The sequence below is a fragment of the Ranitomeya variabilis genome, chromosome 3, assembly GCF_051348905.1.
Source record: "Ranitomeya variabilis isolate aRanVar5 chromosome 3, aRanVar5.hap1, whole genome shotgun sequence".
Lineage (NCBI taxonomy): Eukaryota > Metazoa > Chordata > Amphibia > Anura > Dendrobatidae > Ranitomeya > Ranitomeya variabilis.
In genome coordinates, this window is record NC_135234.1 from 475601839 (window position 1) to 475626419 (window position 24581).

The following is a 24581-nucleotide window of genomic DNA, read 5'->3' on the forward strand; positions in this document are numbered from 1 at the left end:
TATGTTAATTTGGTTATGGATCCAGTGCTACGACCATTTTCCTACATGCCCCTGGAGTCGTTTTTTCAGTACAACAATTGTTGTGGCACCAAGCCACACGTTGCATGTGCTAACATGAGCAGCTAGTGTGGCTTAAAGGCATAAATGTGCTACCATATCCTGCAGGATCTACAAACCTTTCTCCAATAGACGACATCTGGGATGTCATTGGTTGGAAAATGCACATGGAGTTACCAGTAGCAGATATTGATGATTTGGATGCCCATCTGATAATACCCTCTTTGATAGCATTTTATAGGGTGCAAGTGCATATATTTCTCTATGTAGCATTCATATTTGAAAGACTTTAAGTCGAAATCTTTAAAAAATGTTCATATTTTTGACCATATGTAAATTACTAAGGAAGCAGAGAAAAACCTCGCCCCGCTACCCAGCTCGTTGCCCATACTTCTGTCATAAATTGACAGTGGCATTTGACAGATTAAAAGCCACAGGCGGATCTCCACTCCACCCATGTCTATTACAGGAATATGATGACTGGTTTAATCAGCCAGCAAAGACAAGGGCTTGGCTTCCGAGCTTGCATCAGAGTCAGGGTTACGGCATAAGTTGTTAAGTGGCTAAAGCATACTTCCAGTTAAGTAGAAAATCTATTATAGTGTAGGGATGTGGAATCACATTACGTTTTACAGCACAACATGCAGTTTGGACCGCAAACTGTTCATGCTGTTATTTAGAAGTGATATTTGCTATGCAAGTCATTTAGATAAGCAATTGTTATGCACACTACTGCTCTTCAACTGTTTCTTTTATATAAATTAGGTACACTCTAAGGCAAAAAAGGACATCAATTAATTTAGAAGAATCAATAAATTATTTAACAATCTGTAATAATACAGGTATAATCATTATGTTATAGCGACAAATTGACTAAAATGCAAGTTTTACTAGTCATCTTTTGAACTAAAAATAATAATTCTAACAGTATGTTAACAGCGCATATTGAAACTGTTGTAGAAAACATTTAAAGAGGACATGTTACCAGGTTAAAAGTGGACAGTTTTTGCTCTTCTTTTACTCCCACTGTTCCTCTGAACTGGGGTGTAATGCTCATGGTCACAGAGGAGGGGGCAAGCCAATGACAGTGTAAACTTCAACTGGATGTGTGTCCTCGGTCGCACATTCAGGTAAAGTGTATTGTGGTGCAGGGGACCCGCCGAGTCCATTTACTGAGATGCACGCTGCCAACTAATTAAAGGTCAGCAGCTGACATTGAATTTGCACATGACTGGAGGCACATGGCAGTGATGTCATGCGCCCATCACTTGCATGCTAAAGTCAGTTGCCGGCTTCAGAAGAGGATGCCAGTTGGCAGGGAAGCAGATTGTAGGTGGGTATAATCATTTTTTTTCAATGCATTAAAGAACAGCAGCAGAATGGGGGAAATATACTCCATGATAGGGGATATATATACCAGGATAAGGACCAGGATAAGGGACATATATACCACAATGGGGATATACGGTATATACCAGGATTGGCCCAGCATAAGGGACATATATACCAGAATGGGAAACATGTATACCAGAATGGGGCCCTTGACAAGGGAAAAATATACCAGGATGGGGAACATGTATATCTGAATGGGGTCCAGGATAAGGGATATATATACCAGAATGGGCAAAATATACCAGGATGAAGAACATATTTAGCAGGATGGGGCCAAAGGTGAGGGACATATATACCAGATTTCGGGATATACACACCAGGATAAGGGTATATTTACATACCAGGATGGGCAACATACATATCAGGATGGAGAACATATACAGTGGGGCAAAAAAGTATTTAGTCAGTCAGCAATAGTGCAAGTTCCACCACTTAAAAAGATGAGAGGCGTCTGTAATTTACATCATAGGTAGACCTCAACTATGGGAGACAAACTGAGAAAAAAAAATACAGAAAATCACATTATCTGTTTTTTTATCATTTTATTTGCATATTCTGGTGGAAAATAAGTATTTGGTCAGAAACAAAATTTCATCTCAATACTTTGTAATACATCCTTTGTTGGCAATGACAGAGGTCAAACGTTTTCTGTAAGTCTTCACAAGGTTGCCACACACTGTTGTTGGTATGTTGGCCCATTCCTCCATGCAGATCTCCTCTAGAGCAGTGATGTTTTTGGCTTTTCGCTTGGCAACACAGACTTTCAACTCCCTCCAAAGGTTTTGTATAGGGTTGAGATCTGGAGACTGGCTAGGCCACTCCAGGACCTTGAAATGCTTCTTACGAAGCCACTCGTTCGTTGCACTGGGATCATTATCATGCTGAAAGACCCATCCACATTTCATCTTCAATGCCCTTGCTGATGGAAGGAGGTTTGCACTCAAAATCTCACGATACATGGCCCCATTCATTCTTTCATGTACCCGGATCAGTCGTCCTGGCCCCTTTGCAGAGAAACAGCCCCAAAGCATGATGTTTCCACCACCATGCTTTACAGTAGGTATGGTGTTTGATGGATGCAACTCAGTATTCTTTTTCCTCCAAACACGACAAGTTGTGTTTCTACCAAACAGTTCCAGTTTGGTTTCATCAGACCATAGGACATTCTCCCAAAACTCCTCTGGATCATCCAAATGCTCTCTAGCAAACTTCAGACGGGCCCGGACATGTACTGGCTTAAGCAGTGGGACACGTCTGGCACTGCAGGATCTGAGTCCATGGTGGCGTAGTGTGTTACTTATGGTAGGCCTTGTTACATTGGTCCCAGCTCTCTGCAGTTCATTCACTAGGTCCCCCCGCGTGGTTCTGGGATTTTTGCTCACCGTTCTTGTGATCATTCTGACCCCACGGGGTGGGATTTTGCGTGGAGCCCCAGATCGAGGGAGATTATCAGTGGTCTTGAATGTCTTCCATTTTCTAATTATTGCTCCCACTGTTGATTTCTTCACTCCAAGCTGGTTGGCTATTGCAGATTCAGTCTTCCAGCCTGGTGCAGGGCTACAATTTTGTTTCTGGTGTCCTTTGACAGCTCTTTGGTCTTCACCATAGTGGAGTTTGGAGTCAGACTGTTTGAGGGTGTGCACAGGTGTCTTTTTATACTGATAACAAGTTTAAACAGGTGCCATTACTACTGGTAATGAGTGGAGGAAAGAGGAGACTCTTAAAGAAGAAGTTACAGGTCTGTGAGAGCCAGAAATCTTGATTGTTTGTTTCTGACCAAATACTTATTTTCCACCAGAATATGCAAATAAAATGATAAAAAAACAGACAATGTGATTTTCTGTATTTTTTTTTCTCAGTTTGTCTCCCATAGTTGAGGTCTACCTATGATGTAAATTACAGACGCCTCTCATCTTTTTAAGTGGTGGAACTTGCACTATTGCTGACTGACTAAATACTTGTTTGCCCCACTGTATGCCAGAATGGGATATAATCCGTTGAGTGATCAGGCTGATAGACTGTTAAATTCTGGGGTTATTGCTGCGAGATTGTGTTCTACAAAAGCTCAAGCCCACAAAAAGAGATAACTGTTTATCTGAGTACAGTAAGGGTACTGTCTCACAGTGGCACTTTTGTCGCTACAACGGTACAATCCGTGACGTTCCAGCGATATCCATATGATATCGCTGTGTCTGACACGCAGCAGTGATCAGGGACCCTGCTGAGAATCGGTGACGTCACCGCTGTGATCTGCTTTCACTTTACGGCCAGGAAGTCAGTCAGAGCGGGAAGTAGACTGCAAGGGACCTGACGGACACCGGAATGTGAGTATGTACTGTTTATTTTTTTTTACTTTTACGATGGTAACCAGGGTAAACATCGGGTTACTAAGCGCGGCCCTGCGCTTAGTAACCCGATGTTTACCCTGGTTACCCGGGGCCTTCGGCATCGTTGGTCACTGGAGAGCGGTCTGTGTGACAGCTCTCCAGCGACCACACAACGACTTTCCAACGATCACGGCCAGGTCGTATCGCTGGTCGTGATCGTTGGAAAGTTGCAGAGTGTGACAATACCCTAAAGTGAGGCCTAATCAGGAAAAAGTGCAAAAGATAGAGAGAGTAATCCCTCTACTTACATACAAATGAAGTGTTGTACTGAAACTTGCAAATTAAGACTACACCCTAGTTAGTGGCGTAACTTGAATCTTGTGAGCCCCAATTAAAAATCTCTAGCAGGGCCCTTTAATTATTGCAAGTATTTAATAGTAATGGTCTATTTATATATGCTAAACGGGTATTTTGGGCCCCTAGGCGGCAGGATCCAGGTGAGATTGCAACCCCTGCACCTATTATAGTTACGTATCTAATCCCAGTCTTGTCCCATGGCCTCAACACTCTCCTGCTGACGACACTAGTCTCTTATATTGACTATGATTAGGTTCCCCTCAGCTAACCTTTCTCCAATTGCTGACTGTTCTGGGAACATCTAGATAGCTAGCTATAGCATTTAGAAAAGTTGACAGTAGAGATTAGCATATTAGCATATCCATATTGTGATTTTCTATGAATGGAAAATCCAGGGAATCATTTCAGTGACCTCATTTTTGCAGATTAAATTATCAAAATAGCACTCTTTTTCATAGGATTGCAAACAAACATAAAGTGAATAATCAATCTAGGAGATATGCAAGCTGTTGGTAATTAAATATTCATGTGTGGAATAGAGCAAAACAGACTGATTATACAAGACTCATATTATGCCAATTAACAGTAGTGTTAAAAGAAGATGAAGTGGAAGTATATAAAACCCTTAAAAATATAATAATGATGCTTATTTCTAATATTATTATTATTATTATCATGTACGTTATGTGTGTGTATTTACCTATATTGGCTCCACGCTGTCAGTGAAATGGGATGATTTGGAGCTTGATTTTATTCACTCGTAGTTTATGTGATCCTTGCCCTGTTATAAAACTGTTTTTATAAACTTGGTGTGGACATTTTTATTTTCGATTTTTGTTACTCTCAGGAAAATGCAACCTTGATTTTATTGCTACCTTTCCAATGTGATCATTTTACGTTTGTCATCACCTACTTTATAATGTTTCAGCACTTATTAAAACATACCTGTACTTGAGAAGGTTTATCTCTTTTTGCTCAAAAGTACATATTTCTGTAATCTATGGAAATAGCATTTACAAAACATGCACAATTCATAGAATAACACCTGTGCCACCTGGTTGCGTTCTATCTTGCAAGACATCGGGCTTATAGCAGTATGCGACACTCATTGGGACAGCTCATCTAATAACCTGCATTGCTAATTGAGCAACATTATAATTAATAAGTGGCATTGCGCTTATTAACGAAGCAAGAGGTCAGATGTCTTCAAATATTTATATCCTTTTTATAGTAATCAGGGGTGGACATACCATTGATTCAACTTGTGCAACCACACAAAGGCCCAAGAGGTAAGGGGGCTCAATGCCACCTATAAAGTTGGAGGAATTGTACACAGGGGCCCTTTTCTGTCTGAACCAGGGCCGGACTGGCCATCTGGCAATTCTGGCAAATGCCAGAAGGGCCTGTCTGGTCATGGGCAGCCTTGTCTGGTACGTTGTTAACACAATCGGTGTTCTCAAGATACCCATACTGTTAAGAGTTGTGGTGGAGCATAAAGTTGCTGACTCTGTCACTTACCCCAGCAGGTTACATTAGAGATATTGATCTTGTAGAAAACCTTCCTTTCCTCCATCCAAGGTAATATTAATAATATATCCCCATCTGGTTCATAGGGACGGGGACAACATGGACCTGTGTGATTTCAAATACCAGGACTAAATTTCAGCCGCAGTCCTTACCTGGTCTGAGCCCATCAATTATGCTATAACATCTCTGTGCCACTCTAGACCAGAAGGGGGAGCTCTAAACCCAGTTTCAAGGGAGCTTCCCTGATAAGTTCTGGTCTGGAGGCAGGGTTAGTCAGTCAGTCAGAGCTAGTGAAGGAAGAGGAAGTATGTGAGGAGAAGCTGGGGAGAGGAGCTGCGACTGAGCTCACCTCAGGACTGAGCGCAACAGACCTGACAACGGAGTCAGTGGTTGTGTGGGAACTGCATGCCCAGCAACTGAATCCAGAGAACAGGAGATTGCAGGTCTCCTGGCCACATCTGATGCCCAAAGGCACAGCAGCAAACTAAAAAGCCTGGAGTCACCACAAGGGAGTGACATCAGGAAAAGGCTTGAGCTGCCTGCCATGCGGGTAGTGTTCCACTTAAAATACAGACTTGAAGAGAGCTTAAGGCATCAAGAACCTAAAGAACAGTGCAGTAGGGATGCTTCCAACCCCATCTGGCTAGGGGGATTCTGAACTGCTTCCAGGCTGCCCGGATCTCCAATACCACCTGTACCTGTGCACCGGACTGCACATACAATTAAAGGTAGAGAAACTACAGTCCCTGTGTCCTCCTGTCCTCCAATCATTCCTGAACCCCAATGTCCACAACCCCTCACAGACTGTCCCAGTAGCCCTGGGGCCCCACGCTCCACCTGAGTGGAGCAGAACCATCCCAGCTGCATCACTATCAGCCCCAGTGGTCCCTTTAAGCAGGCATCATGAACAATCCCCTACAAACATTCCCTCATCCCTTTTATTGTGCACCCAGGGCCAAGGAACGGGTCACCACTGCTGTGACCACCCCTTTAAGAGCCATGCGATCCAGTTCCAAGTACCCCACAGCCCTAGCGGGTGTTGCATTTCCATCACTCTGGACTTTGTCAGGCAATGTAGATAGTTCATCAGATTTGCAACTCAGTGTGACTTATTTAGCAATTTTTTTTTAACTTTTCAAAACATAAACTTTTTAGGGCAGTGCTATGCTACAGCAGTAAAAGTTTATTATTATATTTTAAAGGGAACCTATCACCCCGTTTTTTTCGGTATGAGATAAAAATACTGTTAAATAGGGCCTGAGCTGTGCATTACAATAGTGTAGTTTGTGGACCCCGATTCCCCACCTATGCTGCCGAAATACGTTACCAAAGTAGTCATTTTCGCCTGTCAATCAGGCTGGTCAGGTCGGATGGGCGTGGCTTCTTCCCCCAGATATTGCGTAGTTTTCCGTTGGTGGCGTAGTGGTGTGCGCATGTCCAAGGTCCCCAATCCTGCACGGGGGGGTGAAAATAGCAGCGATGTCCGTTATTCCATTGGTGGTCGGTGGGCGCGGCCATCTTCCTTTGGCCGCGCGTGCGCAGAAGCGGCGCTCTGCTGGCCGCGGCTTCAGGAAAATGGCCGCGGGATGCCGCGCGTGCGCAGATGGAGATCGCGGCGGCCATTTTCCTGAAGCCGCGGCCAGCAGAGCGCCGCTTCTGCGCACGCGCGGCCAAAGGAAGATGGCCGCGCCCACCGACCACCAATGGAATAACGGACATCGCTGCTATTTTCACCCCCCCGTGCAGGATTGGGGACGTTGGACATGCGCACACCACTACGCCACCAACGGAAAACTACGCAATATCTGGGGGAAGAAGCCACGCCCATCCGACCTGACCAGCCTGATTGACAGGCGAAAATGACTACTTTGGTAACGTATTTCGGCAGCATAGGTGGGGAATCGGGGTCCACAAACTACACTATTGTAATGCACAGCTCAGGCCATATTTAACAGTATTTTTATCTCATACCGAAAAAAACGGGGTGATAGGTTCCCTTTAAGTTATACATAATACCAACAGCATAATAACATATTTTATTATTCTTCTATCAATCTCAATGCTTTTTATTGTGATAGAATTAGCAAAAGCTTCTGAACACACATACATTTAACAGTCACATTTAGACAGTCTGGTTTACCACCTACACAATCACATGCAGCATGCAGAAGCACGTTAAAATTTTTTACACAGTAAAACATTTTAACAGACCTGTGGAGGGAACTGTCTCCCTTTTTGGTCAGGGTACATGACATAAGCAGCTTGTGTGTAGGCATAGCTTTTGAAGCGAGGTTTGGGAGGAGGTGAAGGGGTGTGCACACGTCCCTGTGCTACATTGACAGTGATCTGAGAAGAAGAGATGAGAGGACAAAAGGCACACACAGATTGGTAAATGCATACAAACCAAGATTCATATATGTTTTAAATCGGTAATCCACCAGCAAATCTCCCTTAATCTATTATATCCTTTAATATGATGTGACTTATTTTCTTTAAAGAAAATGAGTGTTACATAATGTCAAATAAATATACTGTTGAAACATTGCAAAATGGGAAAATGTAGGCGAAAATGACTTTACTATTTAATTGCTGAAATATATATTTCTAAAATTATTGCTTAAATTCAAAATAAATTCAAAGTGTAAAAGTAAGTTTTAATTTAATTTTTGCACATTTTTTGTCAGGGTTTAATTAAAATTAATTTTACGTGGGATGCATTACACTTTAACCATTACAATACTACGTGCGGTACAAATGAAATCTTAGAAGAATCACTGACCTTATGTTTTGTTTCTCCTTGCATATAATACGTTCCACAGCTCTTTACAGAAGCTGTCACTATTCTTTCCTTCACAAAAAGTAGTACAATCCTAATTTTTTATGCACGCTAAGAACAATTTTATAGGAAACCAATAAAACCATCTGAATATTTTTATTGTGTGGGGCGAACTTCAGGAAATCCATACCAAACACCTGAAAGATGGGCAACAGCAAGCAAATGTGTACCTCTAGAGCACACATGTCAAACTATGGCCCAAGGGCCAAATTTGGCCAGCAGAGTGTATGTGGACCGTAATGCCTTCAATTGTATTGGCATGCTGGATACCGATACAGTTGAAAGCAAAGATGAAAGAGGGAGCTGTCAGCTGAAGTTCCGTCCAACATCATTGTCCCTTGGCATCTGACATCTCAGCACAGGGGGCCCTATGGCATCACTACAACACATCCACTGTGCAGAGAGCCTAGGTTCAGAGCGCTTGCTGCCGAGACCATAGCAGCAGGGGAACAAGGAGACGTGAGTATTTGTTATGTGGGGGTATTATACTGCATGATGGACTATGTAGGGCCATTATGCTGAATGGAAAGCAATGTGGGCCCATTATACTGTATGGCGGACAATGTGAGGCTCATTATTCTGCATAGAGGACCATGTGGGACCTAATATACTGTATGGAGGACTATGTGAGGCCATTATAATGTATAGCAGGCAATGCAGGCCTCACTATGCTGTGTGGAAGGCAATGCAGGACCCATTATATGGTATGGAAGATTATGTGGGCCAATTAAACAGTATGGGGGTCTATGTAGGGCCATTATACTTAATAGAGGGCTAATTTTGGTAAAAGTTTTTAATTTTGGCACTCTGTGTGTTAGGGGTAGAGTTCCCGCCTCTGCACAGGGGGACTCTTGAGCCTTCTCTGCTGCGGTCTCCCATTCTTCTCCAGCCACAGTGGAGCCTGCTCAGTGGAGACGTCAGTCTCAGTGTCTGGCTCAGCCTGATACTATGCGGATGGTTACTGCTGCCTTTCCAGGCTCAGCCACGATGGACCTCGGGCTGCGAACGCACCAATAATTATATCTAAATATACTCGGTGCATTCCGCCAGCCCTAAGACTGTGTATTTGACTTTGACATTCCTGCTCTAGCGAGTCCTCTTAGGTTAATGCCTTTTAATGGCTAACCACTGAGGACCGTATCAACTACTGAGGGCTTTCAAATTTTAATATTTTTCTATCTACTGGCTAACAAAGTAGAAAGCTATATTTTGCCGCTAGAGTAACCTCAGTAACTCCATCATTTAAGTTTTCACAGCAGCTATGAGGTTAATCTTAATAATTATGATGGTGTAAAAGTTCTTTAAATAGGTTTTGTTTACTGGATTCTTAATTTACACTGAATATCTCCTCCATCTGAAACTCCACTACTGATCTATTGAAGCTCAAACATTTTTTCTTTTTTGGCTAGGCTTCTCCAAAGTTATGCCTCTGTGGTAAAATATAGCCCAATATGCAAAGTATCTCTTCATCCAACTGAAGTTTAAAAGTTTAGCATGTTCTTTCTTTACAGTCCCTACATATCTTCTTTCTATTTTGTCACTTGTGCAGAACTGGAGCACCAGAACGCAGAAGAAGAGCAGCATAGCACAGTGCAAATCACATATAATATTGATATATATCTTATCAGAGAAATATGGCTTTTTTCCCCTACTCTCTTCCACCTGAACTCATTGTTCACTCTCAAAAATAGTTAAAAACTCTCTTTGTCAAAACATGATAGACTAACAGTTCTATTAAGAATAAGATTGCAGTTGCCTATTAGAGTCTATGAAGAGGAAGAGAAGGGTGAAAAGTGGAAGAACATTCAGAAGTGGAGAGACAGGTAGATGTTCTGCTGCAGCCTCTGACTACAGTGCTGGATTCAAAGCTACACTGCTTAGTGCTGTTACATAATATCCTCCATGCTACTACTGTATATCATCCTCCATACTGAAAGAAAAGCAGAAATCCCTCTATCTGTTACTGTGTATGAGAGATATCATATAAGCTAGTGTCTGCTCATTAGCTCAAAGATAACTGAAAATTGAAGATACTCTGGGGGCAGAATGGTGCACTAAGCTTTTGTCTATGTCAGGGGTGCATCTAAGCCCCATCATTAACATTTAATAAAAATGATTTTCTATACAACAAATATATTAAAACCTACAGTACAAGTATTATTTTTTGAAGGGCTAAGTCCTCTATATGAGGTCTGAATAGTTAAATTACAAGTTTTGGGGTGACAGATACTTACATGTTAAATGCCATTCAGTTTACACATTATTAGTAGCAAAGGTCTGTTCAGCAAAATAGACTGTAAAATACACTTTTACTTCAAGAGGTAATTCTACTAGGATCATAAATTACAAATTACTTTTACGGCTTTTAAGATTGATATGATGGACTACTTTTTATACATCATGTTCATTTGTAATCGTTATATTACTTTTTGTTTTTTTTTTCACAAGGCAGAATCGCAATCCAGAGTCTACTACTCTCCCTCTCAGACCTTTGAGACATTTTTCTGGGATTTTAATACTGTTGACATATAAGTAGGCTAAATCAGCTTTTTCGGATTGGTGGGCACACTGACTCTAAACAAATCAGAATAGCTATGGATTTCCCCCCAAAGCTGGATTATAGCTAATCAAAATTTAAAGAATTTTATTCATCCAGCATAGCAAAATGGGGACCAGTCGTCCATCATTTTGCTGCATTCAGAGTGATGGAAAGGGGTGAAAGAAAACCATTATTTTACTCTCATCTCCTCTGTCCTTCTCATGTCTGTCTGCCTGCTGCCATTCCTCTACTTTTAGCCAATTGTCACCTCTTCCTTCTTCTTATACCTAGTGGGCACCAATACTACCTAGGTTCTTTTCTGTCACAAGGGGTGTAACACATGTAAATGATATGCTTTACATCTCACATAACAATGTAGGTGACAGCACATATCATTATCAACATTCATTGGCAATGACATTAATTAGGATTTTAGTCACCAAGTGGGGCCTAGCTACTGGTGTCAACTGATGGAAAGCCCTGAGGAACACAAAGACCTAAAAGGAGTTAATCTACGAACTTGGCTGGTACCAGCAGAGGAGGGACAGGAGTAGAGAGGGTAAAAGAGAGGTGAGTAAAAAAGTTTATTATTTCTTAACGCATTTTCATCAGATTTGATTTACACTGAATTTATTGGATGAAAATCAATTCTTCCGCTTTGGCTTGAGCGAATCAGCCGGAATCTAATTTTTGGGAGATTCACTCAACTCAATTTTGTAATCAACCGATATTAAAATAGGCATGTTAATTATTATGATTTAGAGCTGAACAGTAAAGATCTCACTGTGATTTCTATTGGTAGTACAACATACACAGCCACATTCCCTGATTATTCCATCTGGCACCTTCAATGTCTATGTCGCGCCCCCTCCACCGCCGCAGGGCCGAGGGGTACCCGGTACCGGGCCTCCGAGTTTCTGCTTCTGGGGTTGTCACGGCGGCTAGGCCCCGGTCCGTGACCCTGCCGTGGGGGCGCACAGTAGAATGCAAGGTGTGGGTGTTGGTGGTGATGATAGCGATGTAGCGGTGCAGTTGTGGGGTGCAGGTCGCGATAAATAACGAGGACACCAGGTTGCAGTCTCTTTACCTCTTTACTGGAGATCTCTGAGTCCTCAGTCCAGAACACGGTTCACCAGGCTACGCAAGTCCAGCCGGTCCAATGGCACCTCCAGAGTCCTCCTCTCAGGTGGAAATCTGTGCCTTCCTTCTAGCGCTATGTGTTGTAGTCCTTCCCTGCTGTGCTCACGGAAAGTGACCCCACAACGGTTGTGTCTGTTTCTTAAGTTCCCTCACAACTCGATTTGATGTTCCTCTGTAATCCACCCCTCCCTGTATTCAGGTTGGAATGGCACCCGTTTGTCAGGTAGGCCTGGAGTTCTTCCGGGACCCTAGAGACGCCCCTCTCCCGCAATTGCCCCCCAAGACTTCATAGGTGATATGTGGTAGACAGCCCGCCTGAGACCGACTGTCCTGCCGCTGTTTGGAGTATGGCTTGAAGCTGTATTCTAATCCACTCCCTCGGCGTTCCGGCCACCGGTATTGCGCCTCAGCAGGGTGCTGCCTCTTTCAACACAACCCCTGCTGGTATTCTCCTTCTGCTTGATCTCGTTTCTCACTCAGCACAATCTGCCTCGCTTCTAGTCCTTTCTTGGGCACCGCCGCTAAGCTGAGCAGGCACGGTCCCGTTACGTTCTCTCAATGCCAAGCCTCTGCCAGGATCCCACCCCTGGCAGAGACCCTACAGTCTCTCCCTTCACAACACCCTCTGCCACAGGGTGTTGCTCTGTTCAATCCCGTCAGCGTTCTCTCTAACTTCCTGCCTGACCCCCAGTTTACCCACTATGGTGGGGAGTGGCCTAATGAATAGCACCCTTAGCTCCCCCCGGAGGCCCTGCTGTGAAACATATTGGTGTCTGTGATACCTGATTGGAGGAACTCCTTCAGTGCCATCGAACGTACCATGGCTCCCCTTAGTGGCTGAGCCACAGTACTGCAACGACCAGGACTCTGGGGCACTGCACTCCCCCCTGGTTAAACACAGTACTCCGGGACTGGGAAGAAAAACAACAATACAGATTAGTAAACAGACATACAATTTTGTTGAGTGCAATACAATAAGTATACTTGAACAGGCTTCCCTTTATGGGAGGTGAGGACACTTTTAACGTTACAAACATAGTCAACATTATAAATTACAGGCTATACATAACTCCTGTTACCCAACCGGGTATTCTACTTAGTGCAAATTCTGGAACAATAAATTAACATTGCCTTTAAGAAACATACACTCTTAGTTTACCAAAGGCCTTCCTATAATCACATTACAGGGTAGGGTAACTTCACATTCTCCTACTTTGAACCTGCAGGACCGCCTGTCCCTATGGCACCAGACCTACTGCCTCTCCTTTCTTTTACAGGACCGCCCCGTTCAGCCAGGGCCTACTGCCTTTCGCTACTATACATAGTATAGACATAACATTCCTTTCGTTTAAAGAACTCTGAGCCAGCTCTACTCGGCTCCTTTAAGGACTCACTCTCTAACCCCTACGGGTTCGCTTTCTGTCCTTAGTAACAAAGTAACTTTCTATGGGGACGCAGGGTTTACCTTCTATCCTCACCTTCATCATTACTTCTTTACTTTCAACTATGCAGATCTCTACTTCTACCCCTGCGGGCTCTCTGCATCTCTTCCTTTCACAAAACATTATTTTCAGATCTCACAATTCAAACAATTTAAACACGTATAACTTTTCGTGTAAAACAGTTACATTCTTTTCAAAGCATCATCATATTACTGTTCTAAAACAGTATCGCTTTCAAGTTCAATTCCACGCATCCCCTTTAAGAGGGAACCAAGCCTTTCTGAGGTAGCTCGTCTTCTCAGCCTACCAGTCCACGCAAAGGCTCCGGAATGGCATCTTCGCAAAGTGTCTTTTAACTAAAACCAGTAGGAGGCACCCTTAAGAAGGTGCAACTATTTACAAGGAAGTTCGAATCATGCACAGTCCATGATTACTGCAGTTTGTGTAACTTTTGTGCAAAACTTCAAAGAAACAGCAGTAGTGACCCCGGGTCAACAAAGGGGTCACCTTTTAAAGTTTACCCTGGACGGGTTTTAGCAGCAAACAATCAGGAATAGTTAAAACAATAAAATAGCAACTATTTACATTTTCTGACAGCAATGTCTTACTGAGGTTCTGCGGAAGGTGATCTCTTTTCGGGCCTCACCAGACCAACAGATCGGCCCGGTGAGCCAGGATGCCGTTCTGGTCCCAGTAAGGATAAGGTTCCCCTCCGGGGGGTCCTCCTTGTCGGCAGGTGCACACGTCCCTCTGGTGTGCGGCGAGGCTGGGCTCCTTGCGGTTCCGCGGGGCCGGGTTCTGCTGCCTTTCCTCCGGGACTATCCCCTTCTGGTGTCCCCGCCGCAGCCCGGAGGGCGATGCATCGCTGGACCCCTCGAGCGAACCAGCCCGTCTCACTGGCGTCCCTCTTCCACCTCGTATAGGTGACGGCATCTCCTGGCTCCAGGTCGCGATCAAACCCCCCGCGGCAAGGTTCCACCTCTTCTCGGTCTACCCGAACTTGTACTGGCTCTCCAATTTCTTGGATCACTCCTCTCCCATATCGGGGATTAAAGGCCACCACCACACCCCAGTGCGAGGTCGGAATCTCCGGCGCGCCAATCGAATCAATCTGCTCCGCCGGCTGGGGTCGGCTCCGCCAGGCGGCCATCAGACGCCGGAAGTGTTCGGCGTCCGGAATTATTTTCAGGTCCGGAGTCGGTAGCGTACCTTCAGACGCGGCCAGGTGGGACGGAGCGGGGGATACTGGGGACAAGCGGATCTCCGTTGGCTGACCCATCCGAGCAAGCACACGGGCATCCTCTTTCAGCCGGCGTGCTAACTGTCGGGCCTCGGCTGCGGCCGCGCACTCCGCGGACATCGGTACAGGGGGTCGTCCCATCTGTGGCCCTGCGAGGGTCAGACCCCGCAGTGTTGGTATCTCTGGGGCTACCCCAGGCCGCGCAGCCTCAGGCCGGGCCGGGTCAGCTCCGCATGGTGCTCCGGGTGTCGCCATCTTTTTCTCCTCTCCCGCGTCTTCTTCCCGCGGTCTCTTCCATGGGCGGCCCCGTCCCCATGGTCTCCACCCTCCGACCAAGATCAGGAGGCGTACCTCAGCTGTTGACGGGCACGTCCTCAGGACACAGAAATACTTAGACTGGGCGGCCATTGTTCTTCGCGCTCTCCAGCTTGTCTACGCCCACTCCACGCCCCTCTTCTCTTCCTGCGCTCTCCACAGCGCTGCAATGGCGGCGGATATTGGCGGCAAATGGCACAACACACAGTCCTCTCAATAAAGTACAGTTCAAGCACAGTAAATCACAGTCTCTAGGCACACATGACCTGATTCTTCAGGCTTAAGTAGATCCTGTTCGTGACGCCAAGTTCTGTCGCGCCCCCTCCACCGCCGCAGGGCCGAGGGGTACCCGGTACCGGGCCTCCGAGTTTCTGCTTCTGGGGTTGTCACGGCGGCTAGGCCCCGGTCCGTGACCCTGCCGTGGGGGCGCACAGTAGAATGCAAGGTGTGGGTGTTGGTGGTGATGATAGCGATGTAGCGGTGCAGTTGTGGGGTGCAGGTCGCGATAAATAACGAGGACACCAGGTTGCAGTCTCTTTACCTCTTTACTGGAGATCTCTGAGTCCTCAGTCCAGAACACGGTTCACCAGGCTACGCAAGTCCAGCCGGTCCAATGGCACCTCCAGAGTCCTCCTCTCAGGTGGAAATCTGTGCCTTCCTTCTAGCGCTATGTGTTGTAGTCCTTCCCTGCTGTGCTCACGGAAAGTGACCCCACAACGGTTGTGTCTGTTTCTTAAGTTCCCTCACAACTCGATTTGATGTTCCTCTGTAATCCACCCCTCCCTGTATTCAGGTTGGAATGGCACCCGTTTGTCAGGTAGGCCTGGAGTTCTTCCGGGACCCTAGAGACGCCCCTCTCCCGCAATTGCCCCCCAAGACTTCATAGGTGATATGTGGTAGACAGCCCGCCTGAGACCGACTGTCCTGCCGCTGTTTGGAGTATGGCTTGAAGCTGTATTCTAATCCACTCCCTCGGCGTTCCGGCCACCGGTATTGCGCCTCAGCAGGGTGCTGCCTCTTTCAACACAACCCCTGCTGGTATTCTCCTTCTGCTTGATCTCGTTTCTCACTCAGCACAATCTGCCTCGCTTCTAGTCCTTTCTTGGGCACCGCCGCTAAGCTGAGCAGGCACGGTCCCGTTACGTTCTCTCAATGCCAAGCCTCTGCCAGGATCCCACCCCTGGCAGAGACCCTACAGTCTCTCCCTTCACAACACCCTCTGCCACAGGGTGTTGCTCTGTTCAATCCCGTCAGCGTTCTCTCTAACTTCCTGCCTGACCCCCAGTTTACCCACTATGGTGGGGAGTGGCCTAATGAATAGCACCCTTAGCTCCCCCCGGAGGCCCTGCTGTGAAACATATTGGTGTCTGTGATACCTGATTGGAGGAACTCCTTCAGTGCCATCGAACGTACCATGGCTCCCCTTAGTGGCTGAGCCACAGTACTGCAACGACCAGGACTCTGGGGCGCTGCATCTACATCTAAAGAACTAAAAAGTCAGTTAAGGAACATGGTGCTAGCTCTTTTCTCAAGGAACACTTGGAATCAGTTATATATCAATGCATAAAGCATCTGTGATCATGCATCTCATTTTCTGATTCCTAAGTTATATGTAAAAGTGAATAATTGACATAAAATATAATATAACATAAAATAAAGATGAGAGGAATTGCAGTGGCTGGTAGATCCGAGGAAAAAATTCCAAGCATTTACTCAAATAGTCATTAAAATCCACATTCATACCTCACACATGACCACTTGTGAGGTTAAAATGTCTGGCAGATGCGTTTTGGATACATGCCCTTAATCATTGCACTAGACAAACTAAAACAACGACGTGTTTTGTCATATCCTAGACATACCAGCTGACTTAATGGGACCAAGTAAGGTGTAATTAAACCAGGTCTTTATTAATAATGATAGATCATGTCTTTCCTGATGTTAATACCTAGTGTTGATAGTGTTTTAAGAATACACATGCACCATGTTTCTCTGTTAATGTAGTATATATGTCATATTTTTTATTTGTTACTGAGGAGGAAACACTTTTGGTATTCTGCATATAGTTTCAGCATGTGCAGACGGTGTATACACAATTATATGACCCTTTTGTTGTTAGATTTTATAGATTAATTTAGATATTGACTTGGTGACAGTATATCTCCAATTCTGGGAGCTTTTCAGGCTACAAACTGCACTGGTTTGGATAAAATGGACTTGAGTTTTTTATCTTGAAAAAAGATGAGTTCTCTAAAAAGTGAGTTAACTGCACCAAACTAGGGGCTATATGTTGATACGAATGTCACTGGATTATTTTCAGACTTTTTATCCTCTGTTGCTAATTCTTTATCTTTCAACATGTCATCTTCTCCTAGAAGATAGTAAGTAGAAATTGCTGTTTTTTTTAAACTAACATGCCATCAGTGGGCTGATTTCTTTCACAGATCCAGTGACTTCATTATGCAATTATGATCCATGACTTGGATCAAAATCAGACATATCACAAGAACACATGAACAGCCCCATAGACTATGATCTTTACATGTTCTACTAATGAAGAGCACAGAGAGAGAACACATGTGAAACTCAGGTTTCTAAGTTAGGCCTAAGTTAAGCATTGACTGTGAGTCACTTTTCTTTTTGAAAAATTGCTGCAAACTGAAAAAAACATACCCTTAAACTGATGCTAAACTTACAAACAAGGCAATGAAGCACTATCTATTTTTGACAAATGTACAAAGAATAACTTTTTAACAATGGTCTTTTTGAGAATTCTACTCTACAGCAATGTATGAAGTATTTTGTTAGCTCATTTACCTCTTAATATTAAACGTATTTTGGACCCAAAGTCAAGACTTTTTTTTTCTATTTTTCACCTTCTTAGAGTGCATGCTGCGTCTTAATGAACTTTTATTCCTTTTATGGCTTATAATAGAGAAAAAAAATATTTCACTTTTTTCACTGTTTACTATGTGAATAACATATGGTCAATTTCTTCTACAGGTTGGTAAGTTTATGGTGACACCACATAAGTACAGTGTTATTTCATGCTTTAGTATTTTTGTCCAATAAAAATATGCTTTATTAAAAAAAAAGTAATTTGTTGATAGAAGAGACTAGAGAGCTATATTTTTCTTTACTTTCCATCAAGATGGCAAAATTATTTTTGTGGAAATTGTTGGAAGATTGTACTGGTAATATTTTGAGGCTGGCATAATGTATTAATTTTTCTGGTTTACTTGATTATGAAATGCCAAAAAAGCAAAAAGCAAAACACATCATCAGTTTCACCATATTTTTTTTTCTTTTTTTCACACATTCATGCATAATTAATTATTGTATTTTTCTTTTAGAGGTTATTATTATATGTTCAGTGGAACTGTACATAAAGTTTTTCAAGGCCAAAAAGTCAGATGCTTGAAGCAGAAAAGGGATAATTTTTAGGTCCTGGCTAATGGACTCCTATGTCAAATACCTTGGATGCTGCAATTGCTGACCACATCATCTAACATGTACAATGATCAGACACCAGCAATATTTGTCTTTTACCATGGCCTATTGGCCAAGGCAAGAGAAACAAGCTGGACATCGAGATTGTGCAATGCACATTGGTGCAACCTTCTTCTGGAGCATCACCGGAAAAAGAGGGAGGTCAGAAGAGTTATGGTTCAGTAAAAATACTATACAACATCCATAAAGGTGCTAAATCATGACAGATTTGTTTTTAAATACAACAGGAAAAATTTATATAGTATGCTGAAAAGTTTCTGAAAACATAATTGACACTCGTCAAAAATATCTATTGAATACTGTTAAAAAGTAACTGGCAATTTAATGGAAAGTAGAGACACAAAGCTGTCATGCAGCAGATATATTCCTACAAATGAGTCAATTATATATTTTTTTGCATTGACACAGATATGAATATGTCATTTTTCTAAAAGAAAAAACCCTCCATACTTGCTGAGAGAAATGCTGTTGATCAAAATGTCTGATTTGCTCTTCTGGAGAGATTATTTGGCGTGGCAAAGTTTCCAATTCTTGAAGAGATTCAATGGATACTTTTTGTGGTAAACCTTGGAAGAGTGATGTTACATACATTAAAATGGACTTCTTGTCGGGATGAGCTGTTGCGATATCTGGAAATGAAAAAAGAAACATAGGTGTGTGTCATTCACTGTAAATTATGCACATTAAATGTACCTAAAATCGTCTTCCAACCATGCAGTCAGACTAATGAGCAGAAGCTCGGCCTTTCCAGCACCCTCCCGGGACTAATTAGAGCTCTATAATCATCTGTAAACTTTTCTGTAGATGTAGCATACCAATGAGCAAAATCTCCGTGTAAAAATGATAATGATTTCTCATTTAAGCACATTTCAAACCATTATACTCTTTATTGTACTATAGAAATTCATAACTTGGGATTTATTATGCCTCTGTATTCACAGTGAACAAAGCTGTACATCAACTTTTATGTGGTATTTGTCTATGCATATTTTATTAAATGTATTACCAAAATATTTCCACATGACATACCTTCTTAAAAAAAAATTAGGAGTAAATAGACTTGATATATTACCATCAAAAATAATGTTGTGCTCTAGACTATACAGATACTGGCTGATGACTTTAATTGACTATCCCTATTTATTTATAATAATCGACTGCAGCACATTCAGATTCGTGTTAACTTTAACAAGCATTTTTACTCAAAGTTGGCTAGATTCAGTAACAGTTCTTAAATCATCACGTTTCCACTAATGCTGTTGTTATTACTTTGGATAGGATAGTGGTGCTGCATGATGAGCAGGGGGGGTGTCGTGTGACGCATCTAATGGGGGGAAGGGGTGTGCAGAAGTTAGAGGAGCTTGTGGAGAGATTACAGGAGCGATGCAAGCTATTTTTTTCGCTTATCTTTATGTGTGTTGATTCTGACAACCAATCAAGGTGCAGAAACTGCCACAACATCATGGCACAAGGTCTTCTGTGATTGGATGCCGAAGTCACAAGTCGCTGGCTATATAAAAAGCAGACATCTTGTTTTTCTGGCGCCATTTGCTCAGTGTCACAGTGCAGAGAGGTCGCTCCTGCACTAGTGCTGGTGCTGAAAGTGAACTTGGCAGTTAAATAGATAGGATCCTGTCCTGTGTGAAATTAATCTTCAGCATCGAAGTAAATTGTGCAAAAACTGTGCGGCAGTCTCTGAAAGTCCCATTTGCTACTCCAAATTGTTTGTGCTAAAACTGTCGTTCAGTGGCAAATCATAAGGCTAGATTTACACTTAAAAATCATTATGCCTAATATAGAGGTGTAGCCATGAGGCCCAATTACCTACTCCAAATCATTTGTGCTAAAACTGTGCTTCAGTGGCAAATCAGAAGACCAGATTTACATGTAAAAATCATGAGGCTTAATATAGTGGTGTAGCAATGAGGCTCAATTAGCCAATCCAAATCGTTTGTGCTAAAACTGTGCTTCAGTGGCACATCAGAAGGTCAGATTTCCACTTAAAAATCATTAGGCCTAATAGGGTGGTGCAGCCACGAGGCCAAATTTCCTACTCCTAATCATTTGCACTAAAACTGAGTTTCAGTGGCAAATCAAAAGGCCAGATTTCCACTTACAAATCGGCAGGCCTTATATTGTGGTACAGCCACGAGGCCTGCACTCACTTTCAGTCAACTACTTGTGTTACTTTCTTTACATTTTTTTTTACCAATAGTACTGTACAAAACTGATGTTTGTGCCATCTGAGTATGGCTGGAAAAAAAAAAGGTGTTGCATGAGGTATCAGGGCTCCCGGATAAGGAGACTTATACTGCTCCCTTAGCCACCACATCTTAATTGAAACTTAAATTCAAAGCTCTAAATGCTGGCCCAGACCCTAATACCTCATTCATGTCGCATGGCTGACTTCTGCTGTGGGATCATCAAATTCCTACTGTAGTTAAATTGATGCTATGTTTTCTGTTCTCTGTCTAATTTAGGGAAATATTTATACTCCAAGTTGGGTTTCTTTCATCTGTGGGGCCTGTTGCAGTATGGTTCCCAGACCTACAGGCCTGCACTTACTTTTAGTCAAATACCAGTCTTACGTTACTTACATTTTTCTACCAATAGTACTGTATGAAACTGATGTTTGTGCCATTTGAGTGTGGCTGGAATAAAAAAAAATGGAGGTATTGCATGAGGTATCAGGTCTTCCAGCTAAGAAGGCTTACACCGCACATTTAATCAACAGGTCCTCATTGAAACTTCAATTCCAAGCTGAAAATGTGGGTCAATTGATGCCTGCTATCTACCCCTAATTTTAGCTGTTTGGGAAGTTTTTTGTCAGCCCTTAAGGTGTTGTGTATACATTTGGTTTGGCGTCCCATTCAATCTAATGATATTCAAGTACATTTGTCGAACCGTTGATCAAGCATGTTCTGCAAACATCTGAGGCTGCCGTCACACTAGCAGTATTTGGTCAGTATTTTACATCAGTATTTGTAAGCCAAAACCAGGAGTGGAACAATTAGAGGAAAAGTATAATAGAAACATATGCACCACTTCTGCATTTATCACCCACTCCTGGTTTTGGCTGAGAAATACTGATGTAAAATACTGACCAAATACTGCTAGTGTGACGGCAGCTTAATTGTTCAGCAAATCGAAACAAACTGAACCTTGAAAGGTTCACTCATCTTTATTTATTACCACTCTTTGAATACAATCACTGCGCCAGTTATGAATCCACCTAAACGTAGCCTTATCAATCCCATGCTTGTTGATTTTTTTCAATAAGGATAGCAGAGATACTACCACTTTCCTGTCTCCTCTCATCTCCCATGATTGTTTCAGAAAGTGAGCACTGAGTAGACCATAAGACCATAAGTAGAACATAAGAAAGCATATTCAAAAAATGTTAAGTAGGTTGTCGGGGCAATGCAAAATTTTAACCGGAGGACTTGATGTGTAAAAAAATAAACTTTCTAATACTCAAAGGCATCAATGGCTTAGGCGTAAGGTGAGTATAATGGTTGTTTATTATTTTATGTTTTTTTACAAGGGACAATGGCTTCAATGGAATAGGGGTAACGTGAGTATAACTGTGCTTTTTAATTTTTGGTTCAAATAAAGGAGTACATGTCTTTCTTTTCAATAAAGATCTTTATTCTGGCTGTGTATTTTTTTACAACAAACAATGGGGTTAGTAATAAAGGTTATTTTGTAGACGCTTCTCCATTACTAACCCGTGGGCTTGATGTCAGCAGTCATAAAACAGCTCACATCAACCCCACAACCGTTATCACTCTTGCCACCGCACCAGGGCAAGTAGGAAGAGCCATGCAAAGTGCCAGAATTGGCACATCTAATAAATGTGCCTTTTCTGGGGAGGCTGCAAGCTGCTATTTTTTGGCTGAGGAGGCAATATCCATGGCTCCTTACCAGCATTAGAATACCAGCCCACTTAGCTTGGCTGATTGTCAAAAATGGGGAGACCCCATGCTTATTTGTTTATGTAATATAAAAAAATAGCTTGGGGACTTGACTATTCTTGATAACTAGCCATAGTAAAGCTACCAGCTGTGAGTTGCAGCTCGCAGCTGTTAGTTTTGCCTGCACTGGTTATCAAAAATAGAAGAGACCTCACATTATTTTTTTAAATGTATTTATTTTTAGCAAAGGTGCCAACTGATGAATACTCCCATTTGCGATGCCTGCTTTTGCTGTTATCAGCGACAGCAGGTGTAGGCTGATGGGAGTAGTACTCTCTCATCATAACCCTTTTACCACTGGTCACAGCAGCTTTCTCATGCTGTCATCTGACAGCGTGGAAACTGCAGCTCTCTGACTGGCCGTAATTATCTTGTCGCCAATCAGAGCCATGAGTGTTTCTCACACTGTCATGCAGATGACAGCAAAGGAAACACCTGATGTTTTGGGTGCCAAATCTGAACAGTAACTTCCTGGAGAAGTCCATGTTCCGGGTCCATGCCCGAACACTACTGTAGGTGTTCAGTACGGACATTGAACTCTACTGTTTGACTTCTCCCAACACTACTCGTGGATCATCAATATGCATGGGGAGAACGAATTAGCCCATCTAGTCAATCTCAGTGAGCTGAAAGGTGTCACAAAAAACAGAGCATCACTGCTTACTGTATATGGAGTTGCATAGCTGCATACCCTCCTCCACCCCCATAAGCCATGTGAGTATGATTTCTGGACCATGGAGCAATAGAAGAAACTGGCCCTTTCTACAGAATAACATCTCTTCTAGGTTATATCATGTGGACGTCTGCATACGTGCACATTGCTTATCTTGGGAAGATATGGTTTAATTACGGTATGTATTATTGGAAGACAGTGAGTTGGAATATGTAAATTAATATGCACTGCTAAACTATAAAAATGGATCAGGTATGGTTGTAGGAAAACGAGAAAAAGCTCAAGGTTTTGACTTGACTTAAAAATTCTCCAAAATCTCAATCAGTAAAAAGTCGCTGACAATTAGTTTAACGTGAACTGTATAAGTACGGTGTATATTCCCTACCCCAATAAGGTTCAATAATCTTATATTAGTGGCCAAATCAACAGGTTAAGTTTACTGATATTTATCAACAGGAATAGTAACCAGGGGTGACTAGGTTCTTTGATGTAGAGACTCTGATTGCTTTCACTTTTTTAGCATCATGGTTCCCCATATCAAACAAATGGTGATATGTTATAATTCCCTGCACAGTAGGTGAACAGGAATATGCATATGCAGGGAAATGTTGTGAAGAAGTCATGATGCTTAAAGGTAATCTGTCAGCAGATTTTTGCTGTGTAATTTGATGACAGCAGGAGCTAGGGTTTAAAACACAGGTTACAATGATGTGTCCCATGTCAGGCTGTGTGTTGTTTAGAAACAGTGAATGTTTTATCACCTGGTGATTATCATTGCTAGTACTACAGCAGCACAGGCATGCTACTTCGATAAGCAGCTCACTGTCTACATAGCTTTATGTGGGTGGGGTTAACTTTCTTAGCTTTGCTTTATGCAAAATCTAAGAACTCTGATTGAGTCAGAACCGCTGCACCCAGTAAATTAAGTGATGCATTGTTGGATTCAGGATCCCTTTGCCTACATCATGCTAATGTTCATATGAAGTAGCAAAAACCTGCTGACAGATTCACTGTGCTCCTTTATTTCTAGAGCTAGTGGGGGTCCTGATAGAAGGATTCTTTCGAATGACATATGTTAGTATCATAAATTGTGCTGATGGGCTAACTACTTTAATTAATTCATTAAGGAAATCTAATTTTACCGTAATATAATTGATAATTTTTATACAGCAAGAAGCTTGGTATTTACTATGCTAAATGACCACACAACCCTCAGCTGTAAATGTAGCTGCAGTACACCCGACACTGATGA

The 24581-nt window shown here is 42.8% G+C and overlaps 1 protein-coding gene across 3 annotated transcripts in view; it reads right to left on the bottom strand.

Annotated features, from left to right (window-relative positions):
• Positions 1 to 24581, bottom strand: part of DMD (dystrophin) — a 3762639-nt gene that overhangs the window by 2730009 nt on the left and 1008049 nt on the right. For all 3 annotated transcript variants that reach the window (XM_077296691.1, XM_077296689.1, XM_077296690.1), the window contains exons 8-9: positions 19133 to 19311; positions 7872 to 8006 (exon numbers count right to left, since the gene is read on the bottom strand). In XM_077296691.1, the coding sequence (XP_077152806.1) occupies positions 7872 to 8006; positions 19133 to 19311 (314 nt within the window). The remainder of the gene's footprint in view (positions 1 to 7871; positions 8007 to 19132; positions 19312 to 24581) is intronic.